The sequence below is a fragment of the Salmo trutta genome, unplaced genomic scaffold, assembly GCF_901001165.1.
Source record: "Salmo trutta unplaced genomic scaffold, fSalTru1.1, whole genome shotgun sequence".
NCBI classification, from domain to species: domain Eukaryota; kingdom Metazoa; phylum Chordata; class Actinopteri; order Salmoniformes; family Salmonidae; genus Salmo; species Salmo trutta.
In genome coordinates this window covers 63,191-80,513 of record NW_021823445.1, presented here as the reverse complement: position 1 = coordinate 80,513, position 17,323 = coordinate 63,191, and the positions used below count along the sequence as shown (strand labels likewise).

General features: G+C 38.6%; 1 protein-coding gene across 2 annotated transcripts in view; it reads left to right on the top strand.

Annotated features, from left to right (window-relative positions):
* The window catches only part of galt (galactose-1-phosphate uridylyltransferase), a 94,920-nt gene that overhangs the window by 46,114 nt on the left and 31,483 nt on the right, over positions 1 to 17,323 (top strand). For both annotated transcript variants that reach the window (XM_029749020.1, XM_029749019.1), the window contains exons 6-7: positions 4,033 to 4,155; positions 14,537 to 14,669. In XM_029749020.1, the coding sequence (XP_029604880.1) occupies positions 4,033 to 4,155; positions 14,537 to 14,669 (256 nt within the window). The remainder of the gene's footprint in view (positions 1 to 4,032; positions 4,156 to 14,536; positions 14,670 to 17,323) is intronic.

Below are 17,323 nucleotides of genomic sequence, written 5' to 3'. Positions count from 1 at the left end.
GTCACCAAAGCCCCATATACTACCCACCACTGCGACCTGTACGCTCTCGTTGGCTGGCCTTCGCTTCATAATCGTCGCCAAAGACATTGGCTCCAGGTCATCTACAAGACCCTGCTAGGTAAAGTCCCCCCTTATCTCCGCTCACTGGTCACCATAGCAGCACCCACCTGTGGCACGCGCTCCAGCAGGTATATCTCTCTGGTCACCCCTAAAGCCAACTCCTCCTTTGGTCGTCTCTCCTTCTAGTTCTCTGCTGCCAATGACTGGAACGAACTACAAAAATCTCTGAAACTGGAAACACTTATCTCCCTCACTAGCTTTAAGCACCAGCTGTCAGAGCAGCTCACAGATCACTGCACCTGTACATAGCCCATCTATAATTTAGCCCAAACTACTACCTCTTCCCCTACTGTATTTATTTATTTATTTTATTCATTTTGCTCCTTTGCACCATATTATTTATATTTTAACTTTGAACTTTCTTCAAACTACAAATCTACCATTCCAATGTTTTTCTTGCTATACTTTATTTACTTTGCCACCATGGCATTTTTTGCCTTTACCTCCCTTATCTCACATCATTTGCTCACATTGTATATAGTCTTATTTTTTTCTACTGCATCATTGATTGTATGTTGTTTTACCCCATGTGTAACTCTGTGTTGTTGTATGTTGTCGAACTGCTTTGCTTTATCTTGGCCAGGTCGCAATTGTAAATGAGAACTTGTTCTCAACTTGCCTACCTGGTTAAATAAAGGTGAAATAAATAAATAAATAAAAAATGTTGTCAGGACATCAGACATTTGATTTAAATTTCAGCAGATAGATTATATGATGAGTCAACAACTCTTAATGAGATATCATCTCCTCAGTGTGAATCTGAAATATCTAAAGGGAAAATGTACAATAATGGAATGATATCAACTGCCTCCCATTCTATACGTACAGCTACAGAAATAGAGAGAGTTTCTTCCTTTGCTTCTGAAGCTTTGTCAATAGTCTCAGTAGTCTCAATAATCTCAGTAGTCTCAGTAATAATGCCTCTCTATTACAATGTGTTAAGAAGGGACACCACAGACATTTCAAGACTTCCGGTATACTTCAGTGTTTAATATAAAACTGGTTCCATGGTTGAGGCAGGAGACATGTTTAACATCTTGTAAAGAAGAGGCTCATCTATGAAGTAGCTGCATACTGATATAGTGGCCAAGTGTAGAAGCTATAATCATTGACGTCCCATAATTTACATTTTATTCATTTAGCAGAAGCTCTTATCCAGAGCGACTTACAGTAGTGAATGCATACATTTCATAAAAATGTTTTTTCCCCGTACTGGTCCCCCATGGGAATCGAACCCACAACCCTGGTGTTGCAAACACCATGCTCTACCAACTGAGCCACACGGGACCGTGTGCAGAATGCAGTGCTAGTGAGCAGAAGCAGTCACCTGAAGCTCCCGACCTGAGAATCTAATCCTTTGATTTAAGCGTATTATTTTTCAAATCTGAAAGCTGATACATCAAGACATTTACAGTGAATTCAGAAAGTATTCAGGCCCCTTCCCTTATTCCACATTTTGTTACGTTACAGCTTTATTCTAAAATGGATTAAATCATTTTTTCCCCTCATCAATCTACACATAATGACATCACAATACCTCATAATGACATCACAATACCCCATAGTGACATCACAATACCCCATAGTGACAAGGCAAAAATGTTTTTTTAAATGTCTGCAAATGTATAAAAAAAACAGATACCTTATTTACATAAGTATTCAGACCCTTTGCTATGAGACTCGAAATTGATCATCCTTGAGATGTTTCTACAATTTGATTGGAGTCCACCTGTGGTAAATTCAATTGATTTGATATAATTTGGAAAGGCACACAACTGTCTACACAAGGTCCCACAGTTGACAGTGCATGTCAGAGCAAAAACCAAGCCATGAGGTCGAAGGAATTGTCCGTAGAGCTCCGAGACAGAATTGTGTCGAGGCACAGTCCGATTTTTTTTTTTTACATTGGATAAATGTACAGACTCAGAGCTACAAAATGGTATATCATACACTACAGGTGAGGGACAATGGGAAAGTAATTCTGCTTTGAAAGTTGATAAACATGTAAATTCACTTTTGACATAATGGCCTTTGAATGTTTTGGTACTACTACTGGAGAGCCCTTCTTCTTCTTAAGCTTTTGCCCCACCCATCCCCTTTACTACCTTTCCTTTACCCCCCAGCCTCACTATTTGCACATTGAAGTGCTGAGGACTATTTCTATCTGTAATAATGCCCTTTTGTCGGGGGCCTGTCTCCCAGTGGTTGGTCCTATGCCCTCCCAGGCCCACCAATAGCTGTGCCCCTGCCCTGTGAAATCCATAGATTAGTCCTGATTCATTTTTTTCAATTGACTGATTCTCTTATATGAACTGTAACTCAGTAACATTCTTGAAATTGTTGCATGTTGCATTTCTATTTTTGTTCAGTATATATGATCGATCTAGAGTAAATATACCTGAATGTATCAAGTCATCTGATATTGTAAACCATGAAATAGTTATGAAATCTGAAAACTTTAAAAACGGAATATATAATCCTCTCTGTCTCTCTGTGCTGCAGGTAAGATTGGTTTGATGCAGCCTGCGAGCCACCCCTCGGTGAGGGAGGGAGGGAGGGAGGGAGGGAGAGATGGATAGATGGGGGATGAAAGGCGAGATGGATGGAGGGAAAGATGGATGGATAGGGCAGGAGGATAAGAGGGATGAAAGGACGGAGAGATGGATTGATGGGGAAGTTGGAGATGGGAATGAAAAGACAGAGGGATGTGTCTCTCGCTCTCTTCCTCTCTTCCTCTCGCTCTCTTCCACTCTACCTCTCCAACACAAAGTCGACAGCCTCTCCTTCTACTCTGCTTCTCCCTTTAAAGGCAGTGTGTTTAAATGATTGGTGGCCAAGGACTCTCGAGCCAAGAGCCGCTCTGCCTCATGTTGTTGCTGCGCCGCTGTCCATCCATCTTCATGTTGTTGCTGCTGCTCTATTATTACAGTGTTTTGGTACATTTTACCCATTTTTCTCCCCAATTTCGTGATATTCAATTGGTAGTTACTGTCTTGTCTTTTGGCTGAACTCCCCTACGGACTCGGGTGAGGCGATGGTCGAGAGCCATGTGTCCTCCGAAACACCACCCTGCCAAGCCGCACTGCTCGCTTAACCCGTAAGCCAGCCGCACCAATGTGTCGGAGAAACACCATCCAGCTTGCAAGTGCCCGGCCCGCCAAAAGGAGTTGCTTAGCACGATGGGACAAGGAAATCCCAGTCAGCCAAACCTTCCCCTAACCCGGATGACACTGGGGCAGTTGTGCGCCGCCTCATGGGTCTCCCAGTCACGGCCGGCTGTGACACAGCCTGGGATCGAACCTGGGTCTGTAGTGACGCCTGGGTCTGCAGTGCCTTAGTCCGCTGCACCACTCGGGAGGTCCATGTTGTTGCTGCTCTGCTGTCCATCCATCTTCATGTTGCCTCATGCTGCTTTCTGTGGTTTGGGGGGAAAACAGAACATAGTCCCTGTAGTGCCTGTAGCCCCTATAGTCCCTGTAGTCCCTCTGGTCCCTATAGTCCCTGTAGTCCCTGTAGTCTCCCCAGTGAGGCCGTTGCTATCGGGTATGTGGAATGATGAGGATGATCAAAGTGCTTCTTAAATCCAATGGGTCTGAGGATAAATAACTGGACCCTGTTTAAATGCCTAGTATCAGCCATGATATCCTGATATTTACATATGAGAGTACAGCCCTGCGTTGTGGTGGGTTATTTAAAGAGCCAATTCTGCTGGGTTAGAGTTAGTGTGTTATTATTGTCCAGAGGGGACAGACAGACATGAAAAACTCTCTCTCCCAGTGTGTGTGCTGCTGTTTCTGCTCCTCCTCTCTCCTCCCTCCATCTAATCCCTCTCTCCTCTCCACTGTCTCCTCTGATCCCTGCTCTTACTTCTGTGCTCTCACCCAGTCTTGTCCTCTTCCTGTGATGTCATAGGTGTGGGCCAGTAACTTCCTGCCTAATGAAGCCACCCTGTCGGACCGCTGTCAGAGAGAATACCTGAAGACCCACGGAGAACCTCTACTGCTGCAGTACGCTAAGATGGAGGCAGAGAGACAGGTAGGACTACACTACCCATAATACCTCTACTGCTGCAGTACGCTAAGATGGAGGCAGAGAGACAGGTAGGACTACACTACCCATATTACCTCTACTGCTGCAGTATTCTAAGATGGAGGCAGAGAGACAGGTAGGACTACACTACCCATAATACCTCTACTGCTGCAGTACGCTAAGATGGAGGCAAACAGGTGAGAATACATTACCAATAAATATCTACTGCTGCAGTATGCTAAGATGGAGGCAGAGAGACAGGTGGGACTACACTACCCATAAAACTCTTCTGCTGCGGTATTCTAAGATGGAGGTAGAGAGACATGTATGACTAGACTACCCATAAACCTCTAATGCCGCTGTATGCCAGACAGGAAGGACTTCTGTTGGTGTTTATCTCCAGGCCATCTGTGTTAAGCCTGATGACCATTTCCCCAGTGGGTTAGATGTGTGTTCCACCAGCACCAGAGGCCTGTGATACGCACAAATCACCTGCTTCGTAAACAACAGGTGTAGACTTACGGGTCCTTTTCCAACAATGCAGAGTTAAGATAAAGATATAACAACAAAAATACATTATTCTCAGATTGAAGTACAAAGTACACCGTCATACATGTTGATCTAATAGTAGTAATAGTAATGTAGGCTGAACTGTGGTAGTACTACTACTAATAGTAATGTAGGCTGAGCTGTGGTAGTACTACTACTAATAGTACTGTCTGCTGAGCTGTGGTAGTACTACTACTAATAGTAATGTAGGCTGAACTGCGGTAGTACTACTACTAATAGTAATGTAGGCTGAGCTGCGGTAGTACTACTACAAATAGTACTGTCTTCTGAACTGTGGTAGTACTAATAGTAATGTAGGCTGAGCTGCGGTAGTACTAATAGTAATGTAGGCTGAACTGTGGTAGTACTACTACTAATAGTAATGTAGGCTGAGCTGTGGTAGTACTACTACTAATAGTACTGTCTGCTGAGCTGTGATAGTAGTACTACTACTAATAGTACTGTCTGCTGAGCTGTGGTAGTACTACTACTAATTGTACTGTCTGCTGAGCTGTGGTAGTACTACTACTAATAGTAATGTAGGCTGAGCTGTGGTAGTACTACTACTAATAGTACTGTCTGCTGAGCTGTGATAGTACTACTACTAATAGTACTGTCTGCTGAGCTGTGGTAGTACTACTACTAATAGTACTGTCTGCTGAGCTGTGGTAGTACTACTACAAATAGTACTGTCTGCTGAACTGTGATAGTACTACTACTAATAGTAATGTAGGCTGAACTGTGGTAGTACTAATACTAATAGTAGAGTAGGATGGACTGTGGTAGTACTAATAATAATAGTAGAGTAGGATGGACTGTGGTAGTACTAATACTAATAGCAGAGTAGGCTGAGCTGTGGTAGTACTAATACTAATAGTAGAGTAGGATGGGCTGTGGTAGTACTAATACTAATAGTAGAGTAGGATGGACTGTGGTAGTACTAATACTAATGTTTGCTGAACTGTGGAAAGTACTAATTATAATAGTAAAGTAGACTGATCTGTGATTGTACTAATAGTAATACTAATAGTACTGTCTACTGAGCTGTGGTAGTACTAAGCCTTGTTATAAACCAGCTGTTCAACTACAGTACCAGTCAAAAGTTTGGACACACCTACTCATTCAAGGGTTTTTCTATATTTTTACTGTTTTCTACATTGTAGAATAATAGTGACGACATCAAAACTATTAAATAACACATGGAATCATTTAGTATACAATCAAGTTGCCTTGATGACAGCTTTGCACACACTTGGCATTCTCTCAACTATCTTCACCTGGAATGCTTTTCGAAAAGTCTTGAAGGAGTTCCCACATATGCCGAGCACTTGTTGGCTGCTTTTCCTTCACTCTGTGATCCAACTCATCCAAAACTATCTCAATTGGGTTGAGGTCGGGTGATTGTGGAGGCCAGGTCATCTGATGCAGCACTCCATCACTCTCCTTCCTGGTCAAACAGCCCTTACACAGCCTGGAGGTGTGTTGGGTCATTGTTCTGTTGAAAAACAAATGATAGTCCCACTAAGCGCAAACCAGATGGGATGTCGTATCGCTGCAGAATGCTGTGGTAGCCATTCTGGTTAAGTGTGCCTTGAATTCTAAATAAATCACTGATAGTGTCACCAGCAAAGCACCCCCACACCATCACATTTCTGCCTCCATGCTTCATGGTGGGAACCACACATACAGAGATCATCCATTCACCTACTCTGCGTCCCACAAAGACACGGCGGTTGGATCCAAAAATCTCAAATTTGTACTCCTCAGACCAAAGGACAGATTTCCACCAGTCTAATGTCCACTGCTCGTGTTTATTGGCCTAAGCAGGTCTCTTCTTATTATTGGTGTCCTTTAGTAGTGGTTTCTTTGCAGCAATTCAACCATGAAGGCCTGACTCACAGTCTCCTCTGAACAGTTGATGTTGAGATGTGTCTGTTACTTGAACTCTGTGAAGCATTTTTTTGGGGTGCAATTTCTGAGGCTGGTAACTCTAATGAACTTGTCCTGTAGTAGAGGTAACTCTGGGTCTTCCTTTCATGTGGCGGTCCTCATTAGAGCCAGTTTCATCTTAGCGCTTGATGGTTTTTGCCGGCCTTGATTGGGAGACCCATAGGGCGGCACACAATTGGCCCAGCATCCGGGTTTGGCCGGGGTAGGCCGTCATGGTAAATAAGAATTTGTTCTTGACTGACTTGCCTAGTTAAATAAAGGTTCATATAATTAAATAAATACAAATCCTTCAGCTCTACCTGTTTCTAAACCAGGCCTGGGTTAGAGCCTTCACCCTGGACTAGACCAGGCCTGGGTTAGAGCCTTCACCCTGGACTAGACCAGGCCTGGGTTAGAGCCTTCACCCTGGACTAGACCAGGCCTGGGTTAGAGCCTTCACCCTGGACTAGACCAGGCCTGGGTTAGAGCCTTCACCCTGGACTAGACCAGGCCTAGTGGTTAGAGCCTTTAGAGCCTTTACCCTGGACTAGACCAGGCCTAGTGGTTAAAGCCTTCACTATGGGATAATATAATGATAGTACAGTATTATAGTGGTATAATAGTAGTACAGTATTATAGTGGTATAATAGTAGTACAGTATTATAGTGGTATAATAGTAGTACAGTATTATAGTGGTGTAATAGTAGTAAAGTATTATAGTGGTTTAATAGTAGTACAGTATTATAGTGGTAGTATAGTGGTACAGTGTTATAGTGGTTTAATAGTAGTACAGTGTTATAGTGGTTTAATAGTAGTACAGTGTTATAGTGGTATAATAGTAGTACAGTATTATAGTGGTAGTATAGTGGTACAGTATTATAGTGGTTTAATAGTAGTACAGTATTATAGTGGTATAATAGTAGTACAGTATTATAGTGGTGTAATAGTAGTACAGTATAATAGTGGTATACTAGTAGTACAGTATTATAGTGGTATAATAGTAGTACAGTATTATAGTGGTATAATAGTAGTACAGTATTATAGTGGTATAATAGTAGTACAGTATTATAGTGGTTTAATAGTGGTAGTATAGTGGTACAGTGTTATAGTGGTTTAATAGTAGTACAGTGTTATAGTGGTATAATAGTAGGACAGTATTATAGTGGTATAATAGTAGTACAGTATTATAGTGGTGTAATAGTAGTACAGTATAATAGTAGTACATTATTATAGTGGTATAATAGTAGTACAGTAATATAGTGGTTTAATAGTAGTACAGTGTTATAGTGGTATAATAGTAGTACAGTATTATAGTGGTTTAATAGTAGTACAGTATTATAGTGGTAGTATAGTGGTACAGTGTTATAGTGGTTTAATAGTAGTACAGTGTTATAGTGGTATAATAGTAGGACAGTATTATAGTGGTATAATAGTAGTACAGTATTATAGTGGTGTAATAGTAGTACAGTATAATAGTAGTACATTATTATAGTGGTTTAATAGTAGTACAGTATTATAGTGGTAGTATAGTGGTACAGTGTTATAGTGGTTTAATAGTAGTACAGTGTTATAGTGGTATAATAGTAGTACAGTGTTATAGTGGTATAATAGTAGTACAGTATTATAGTGGTGTAATAGTAGTAAAGTATTATAGTGGTTTAATAGTAGTACATTATTATAGTGGTAGTATAGTGGTACAGTGTTATAGTGGTTTAATAGTAGTACAGTGTTATAGTGGTTTAATAGTAGTACAGTGTTATAGTGGTATAATAGTAGTACAGTGTTATAGTGGTATAATAGTAGTACAGTATTATAGTGGTTGTATAGTGGTACAGTATTATAGTGGTTTAATAGTAGTACAGTATTATAGTGGTGTAATAGTAGTACAGTATTATAGTGGTGTAATAGTAGTACAGTATTATAGTGGTGTAATAGTAGTACAGTATTATAGTGGTATAATAGTAGTACAGTATTATAGTGGTATAATAGTAGTACATTATTATTATAGTGGTATAATAGTAGTACATTATTATTATAGTGGTATAATAGTAGTTCAGTATAATAGTGCTATAATAGTAGTTCAGTTTTATAGTGGTGTAATAGTAGTTCAGTATAATAGTGGTGTAATAGTAGTACAGTATAATAGTGGTGTAATAGTAGTACAGTATTATGGTGGTGTAATAGTAGTACAGTATTATAGTGGTGTAATAGTAGTACAGTATAATAGTGGTATAATAGTAGTACATTATTATAGTGGTATAATAGTACAGTATTATTGTGGTATAATAGTGGTACAGTATTATAGTGGTATAATAGTAGTACATTATTATGGTGGTATAATAGTAGTACAGTATTATAGTGGTATAATAGTAGTACATTATTATAGTGGTATAATAGTAGTACAGTATTATAGTGGTATAATAGTAGTTCAGTATAATAGTGGTATAATAGTAGTTCAGTATTATAGTGGTATAATAGTAGTACAGTATTATAGTGGTATAATAGTAGTACAGTATTATAGTGGTAAATAGTAGTACAGTATTAAAGTGGTATAATAGTAGTACAGTATTATAGTTGTATAATAGTAGTACAGTATTATAGTGGTATAATAGTAGTACAGTATTATAGTGGTATAATAGTAGTACAGTATTATAGTGGTATAATAGTAGTACAGTATTATTGTGGTATAATAGTAGTACAGTATTTTAGTGGTTTAATAGTAGTACAGTATTATAGTGGTTTAATAGTAGTACAGTATTATAGTGGTATAATAGTAGTACATTATTATAGTGGTATAATAGTAGTACAGTATTATAGTGGTATAATAGTAGTTCAGTATAATAGTGGTATAATAGTAGTTCAGTATTATAGTGGTATAATAGTAGTACAGTATTATAGTGGTGTAATAGTAGTACAGTATTATAGTGGTATAATAGCAGTACAGTATAATAGTAGTACATTATTATAGTGGTATAATAGTGGTACAGTATTATAGTGGTTTAATAGTAGTAGTGGTACAGTATTATAGTGGTGTAATAGTAGTACAGTATAATAGTGGTATAATAGTAGTATATTATTCTGGTGGTATAATAGTAGTACAGTATTATAGTGGTATAATAGTAGTACAGCATTATAGTGGTATAATAGTAGTACAGTATTATAGTGGTATAATAGTAGTACAGTATTATAGTGGTATAATAGTAGTACAGCATTATAGTGGTATAATAGTAGTACAGCATTATAGTGGTATAATAGTAGTACAGCATTATAGTGGTATAATAGTAGTACAGTATTATAGTGGTATAATAGTAGTTCAGTATTATAGTGGTATAATAGTAGTACAGTATTATTGTGGTATAATAGTAGTACAGTATTTTAGTGGTTTAATACTAGTACAGTATTATAGTTGTTTAATAGTAGTACAGTATTATAGTGGTTTAATAGTAGTACAGTATTATAGTGGTTTAATAGTAGTACAGTATTATAGTGGTATAATAGTAGTTCAGTATTATAGTGGTATAATAGTGGTACAGTATTATAGTGGTTTAATAGTAGTAGTGGTACAGTATTATAGTGGTGTAATAGTAGTACAGTATAATAGTGTTATAATAGTAGTATATTATTCTGGTGGTATAATAGTAGTACAGTATTATAGTGGTATAATAGTAGTACATTATTATAGTGGTATAATAGTAGCACAGTATTATAGTGGTATAATAGTAGTTCAGTATAATAGTGGTATAATAGTAGTTCAGTATTATAGTGGTATAATAGTAGTACAGCATTATAGTGGTATAATAGTAGTACAGTATTATAGTGGTATAATAGTAGTACAGTATTATAGTGGTATAATAGTGGTACAGTATTATTGTGGTATAATAGTAGTACAGTATTTTAGTGGTTTAATACTAGTACAGTATTATAGTTGTTTAATAGTAGTACAGTATTATAGTGGTTTAATAGTAGTACAGTATTATAGTGGTTTAATAGTAGTACAGTATTATAGTGGTATAATAGTAGTTCAGTATTATAGAGGTATAATAGTAGTACAGTATTATAGTGGTATAATAGTAGTACAGTATTATAGTGGTAAATAGTAGTACAGTATTATAGTGGTATAATAGTAGTACAGTATTAAAGTGGTATAATAGTAGTACAGTATTATAGTTGTATAATAGTAGTACAGTATTATAGTGGTATAATAGTAGTACAGTATTATTGTGGTATAATAGTAGTACAGTATTATAGTGGTATAATAGTAGTACAGTATTATAGTGGTATAATAGTAGTACAGTATTATTGTGGTATAATAGTAGTACAGTATTTTAGTGGTTTAATAGTAGTACAGTATTATAGTGGTTTAATAGTAGTACATTATTATAGTGGTATAATAGTAGTACAGTATTATAGTGGTATAATAGTAGTACAGTATTATAGTGGTATAATAGTAGTACAGTATTATAGTGGTATAATAGTAGTACAGTATTATAGTGGTATAATTGTAGTACAGTATTATAGTGGTATAATAGTAGTACAGTATTATAGTGGTATAATTGTAGTACAGTATTATAGTGGTATAATAGTAGTACAGTATTATTGTGGTATAATAGTAGTTCAGTATTATAGTGGTATAATAGTAGTACAGTATTTTTGTGGTATAATAGTAGTACAGTATTTTAGTGGTTTAATAGTAGTACAGTTTTATAGTTGTTTAATAGTAGTACAGTATTATAGTGGTTTAATAGTAGTACAGTATTATAGTGGTTTAATAGTAGTACAGTATTATAGTGGTATAATAGTAGTTCAGTATTATAGTGGTATAATAGTAGTACAGTATTATAGTGGTGTAATAGTAGTTCAGTATTATAGTGGTATAATAGTAGTACAGTATTATAGTGGTTTAATAGTAGTACAGTGTTATAGTGGTTTAATAGTATTACAGTATTATAGTGGTATAATAGTAGTTCAGTATTATAGTGGTATTATAGTAGTACAGTATTATAATGGTATAATAGTAGTACACTGTAGCTCAGTTGGTTGAGCATGGCGCTTGCAACGCCAGGGTTATGGGTTCGATTCCCACGGGGGACCGGTATTTAAAATGTAATAAAATGTATGCACTCCACTGTAAGTCGCTCTGGATAAGAGCGTTTGCTAAATGACTGAAATGTAAAAATGTTATTATAGTGGTATAATAGTAGTGTTATAATACTAGTTCAGTATTATAGTGGTATAATAGTGGTACAGTATTATAGTGGTGTAATAGTAGTACAGTATTATAGTGGTGTAACAGTAGTAAACTATTAGAGTGGTGTAATTTTAGTAGTGTTATAATACTAGTTCAGTATTATGGTGGTTTAATGGTAGTACAGTATTATAGTGGTTTAATGGTATTAATGGTACAGTATTATAGTGGTGTAATGGTATTAATGTTACAGTATTATAGTGGTAGTATAGTTGTACAGTATTATAGTTGTTTATTGGTAGTGCAGTATTATAGTGGTATAATAGTAGTACAGTGGTATAATAGTAGTACAGTGGTACAGTATTATAGTGGTAAAATAGTAGTACAGTGGTATAATAGTAGTACAGTGGTACAGTATTATAGTGGTATAATAGTGGTACATTGGTGTAGTATTATAGTGGTATAATAGTGGTACAGTGGTACAATATTATAGTGGTATAATAGTGGTACAGTATTATAGTGGTCTAATAGTAGTACAGTATTATAGTGGTACAGTATTATAGTGGTATAATAGTGGTACAGTATTATAGTGGTATAATAGTAGTACACTGGCACAGTATTATAGTGGTATAGTAGTAGTACAGTGGTACAGTTTTATAGTGGTATAATGGTAGTATTGTTACAGTTTTGTAGTAGTACAGTGGTACAGTATTGTAGTGGTATAATAGTAGTACAGTGGTACAGTATTATAGTGGTATAATAGTAGTACAGTGGTGCAGTTTTATAGTATTACGATGGTACACTGTCATTGTGGTATAATGGTAATACAATAATATTATGGTATTATAGTTGTACACTTATGGTGGTATAATGGCAGTACACTGTCGTAGTGGTATAATAGTTGTGCAGTCGTACAGTTTTATAGTGGTATAATAGTAGTAGTGTTACAGTGTTATAGTGGTAGTACAGTATTATAGAGGTATAATGGTAGTACACTGGTATAGTATTATATTGGTGTAAAAATTGTACACTATTATAGTGGTGTAATGGTAATATAGTGGTATAATAGTAGTACAGTAGTTCAGTATTATAGAGGTATAATAGTAGTACACTGGTACAGTATTATAGTGGTGTAATAGTAGTACAGTGTTATAGTGGTATAATAGTAGTACAGTATTATAGTGGTATAATAGTAGTACAGTATTATAGTGGTATAATAGTAGTACAGTATTATAGTGGTGTAATAGTAGTACAGTATTATAGTGGTGTAATAGTAGTACAGTATTATAGTGGTAGTATAGTGGTACAGTGTTATAGTGGTATAATAGTAGTTCAGTGTTATAGTGGTATAATAGTAGTTCAGTATTATAGTGGTGTAATAGTAGTACAGTGTTATAGTGGTATAATAGTAGTTCAGTATTATAGTGGTGTAATAGTAGTACAGTATTATAGTGGTGTAATAGTAGTTCAGTATTATAGCGGTGTAATAGTAGTACGGTATTATAGTGGTATAATAGTAGTATAGTATTATAGTGGTGTAACAGTAGTATAGTATTATAGTGGTATAATAGTAGTACAGTGGTACAGTATTATAGTGGAAAAATAGTAGTTTAGTATTATAGTGTATTGTAGTATTATGCTGTCCGTTCTCTTCACCTATCATACTACTTTGACTGACCCTGTAAAACAACACATTACATTGCACCTATCGTACTACTACTGTATGGCTGACCCTGTAAAACAACACATTACACTACACCTATCGTACTACTACTGTATGGCTGACCCTGTAAAACAACACATTACACTACACCTATCACTACTAAACATACAACAACATGTACCCAGTGTGTGACAATGCATATTTTTGTTGTCTTTTTTGTTGTTGTCTTTACTCTCTGTCCTGTGTTGTTGCTGTAGTGTTTCTAATCAGGTGTTTGCTGCTTGGTTGATCGGAGGAAGCATTGTGGACCTCAGGAAGATATGTTAATATGAATGTTTCCTTTGTTTTCATCATTGTAACACTGTTCTGAAAAGCACTCACCCGTTAGACATGCTGAAGTAGCAACAGTACAGATTGTTATGTTGCAGAGTGGTTGTGTTTCTCCTCTGGACTGTTGCTGCTTGTTGAGTCTCACTGTTTGTTCTATTTACCACAGAAGTGCTGGAATACTGATTGACTGTGTCTTCTCTCCCCCTCCCTCTCTCTCCCTCTCTCTCTTTCTCTCCCTCTCCCTCTCTCTTTCTCTCCCTCTCCCTCTTTCTCTCCCTCTCCCTCTCTCTCTCCCACTCTCCCTCTCCCTCTCCCTCTCCCTCTCTCTCTCCCTCTCTCTCTCCCTCTCTCTTTCTCTCTCTTCTCTTTTTCTCTCTTTCTCCTTTTCTCTCTTTCTCTCTTTCTCTCTCTCTCAATCTCTCTCTCTTTCTCTCTCTCTCTCTTTCTCCTTTTCTCTCTCTCTCTCTCTTTCTCACTCTCTCTTCTCTTTCTCCTTTTCTCTCTCCTTCTCTCTCTCCTTTCTCTCTCTCTCTCACTCCCTTTCTCTCTCTCACACTCCCTTTCTCTCTCTCTCTCTCTCTCCCTCTCTACTTTGATCTCTCTCCCTCTCGCTCCTTTTCTCTATGTCTTTCTCTCTCTCCATCTCTCTGTCTCTCTCTATTCCTCACCCTCTCTCCCTCTTTTTCTATCTTTATCCCTCAATCTCCCCCTCCTTATGTCTCTCTCTCTAGGAGCGTGTAGTGGTACAGAATGCTGATTGGCTGGCTGTGGTTCCATACTGGGCCACCTGGCCGTTCCAGACGTTGCTGTTGCCACGGAGACATGTCCAGAGACTGACTAACCTCACCGCCCAGGAGAGAGAGGGTACGACCTCTGATCTCACTCTAACCCCTTACCTTTAACCCCTGACATCACTGTAACCTACTGTATTAAACCCTTAACCCTTGACCCTCACAACTCAACTCTCTTACAGTTCACTATGTCACCGTGACCTTTAATAACCTCCACACTCTTAACACAAACCACTCACTCTATCATCCCTGGTGAAACCTCCTCCTCTGAAACAGCATGTCCTAGCTGTGTAGTAGTGATGTAATCTGGGTAACCAGGACAGTGTTTTTATTAGATGAGAAGTTGAATAATCACATGTACAGGGTTGCAGGTGTAATTATTACGAGAGCAGCTCTGAGCTCCAATGTGCAGGGTTGCAGGTATAATTACAGAGTGCAGCTCTGAGCTCCAATGTACAGGGTTGCAGGTGTAATTACAGAGTGCAGCTCTGAGCTCCAATGTACAGGGTTGCAGGTGTAATTATTACAGAGTGCAGCTCTGAGCTCCAATGTGCAGGGTTGCAGGTGTAATTATTACAGAGTGCAGCTCTGAGCTCCAATGTGCAGGGTTGAGGTGTAATTACAGAGTGCAGCTCTGAGCTCCAATGTGCAGGGTTGCAGGTGTAATTACAGAGTGCAGCTCTGAGCTCCAACAATGTAGGACAAACAATACATGTCATAATAAATAATATAAATAAAATCTATACATATTAACACTGTAACAATGGTCAATATATATTCACTTCCGAGTGGCGCTGTGGTCTTTTATTTTTTATTTCACCTCTTGTAACGGCTGTTGAATGGAGTAGACCAAGGCGCAGCGTGGTTAGTGCTCATCTTGTAATTTATTAAACAGAGAACACTATAAACAAAGAAACAAAACGACAGCCCACAGTTATGTCAGGTTAGACAACTAAACAGAAATGAACGACCCACAAACACAATGAAAAAAAAAACCTACTTAAATATGGTCTCTAATCAGAGGGTCCAGATTGTCTAGCCCAGCTGTTTGTACGGGTCCAGGTTTTGCAGCTCTTTCAGAACATCTGCTGTCTGGATTTGGGTGAAGGAGAATCTGAGGAGGCTCGGGCAAGTAGCTGCGGGGGGGGGGGGGGTTGCCAGGAGGAAAGTATGGCCAGCCAAAGAGATGCTTATTGAAATTTTCGATTATCGGTGGTGACCGTGTTTCCTAGCCTCAGAGCAGTGGGCATCTGGGAGGAGGTGCTCTTGTTCTCCATGGACTTTACAGTGTCCCAAAACGTTTTGGAGTTAGAGCTACAGGATGCAAATTGTTGATTGAATTAAGCTAGCCTTTGCTTTCCTGACTGACTGCATGTATTGGTTCCTGACTTCCCTGAACAGTTGCATGTCGCTGGGACTATTCGATGCTATTGCAGTCCGCCACAGGATGTTTTTGTGCTGGTCGAGGGCAGTCAGGTCTGGAGTGAACCAAGGGCTATATCTGTTCTTAGTTCAACATTTTTTGAAAGGGGCATGCTTATTTAAGATGGTGAGGAAATTACTTTTAAAGAACGACCAGGCATCCTCGACTGACGGGATGAGTTCAATATCCTTCCAGGATACCCGGGCCAGGTCGATTAGAAAGGCCTGCTCGCAGAAGTGTTTTATGGGGCATTTGACAGTGATGAGGGAAGATGGGTCCGTTTGACCGCGGACCCATAGCGGATGCAGGCAATGAGGCAGTGATCGCCGAGATCCTGATTGAAAACAGCAGAGGTGTATTTGGAGGGCAAGTTGGTCAGGATAATATCTAATAGTGTGCCCATGTTTAAGGATTTAGGGTTGTACCTGGTGGGTTCCTTGGTGATTTGTGTGAGATTGAGGGCATCTAGCTTAGCTTGTAGGACTGCCGGGGTGTTAAGCATATCCCAGTTTAGGTCACCTAACAGAACGAACTCTGAAGATAGATGAGGATTAATCAGTTCACATATGGTGTCCAGGGCACAGCTGGGAATTGAGGGGGTCTATAACAGGTGGCAACGGTGAGAGACTTATTTCTGGAGAGATTCATTTTTAAAATTAGAAGCTCGAACTGTTTGGGTATAGACCTTGAAAGTATGACAGAACTTTGCAAGCTATCTCTGCAGTATATTGAAACTCCTCCCCCTTTGGCAGTTCTGTCTTGACGGAAAATGTCGAAGTTGGGTATGGAAATCTCAGAATTGTTGGTGGCCTTCCTAATCCAGGATTCAGACACGGCAAGGACCTCAGGGTTGGCGGAGTGTGCTAAAGCAGTGAGTAAAACAAACTTAGGGACGAGGCTTCTGATGTTAACATACATGAAACCAAGGCTTTTTCGATTACAGAAGTCAACAAATGAGAGTGCCTGGGGACACGCAGGGCCTGGGATAACCTCTACATCACCCTAGGAACAGAGGAGGAGTAGGATGAGGGTACAGCTAAAGGGTACCAGAACTGGTCGTCTAGTGCGTTGGGGACAGAGAATAAAAGGAGCAGATTTCTGGGCGTGGTAGAATAGATTCAGGGCATAATGTGCAGACAGGGGTATGGTAGGGTGTGGGTACAGTGGAGGTAAGCCCAGGCACTGAGTGATGATAAGAGAGGTTGCATCTCTGGAGGTGCTGGTTATACTGGGTGAAGTCACCGCATGTGTGGGAGGTGGGACAAAGGAGGAATCTGAGGGATGTAGAGTGGGACTAGGAGCTC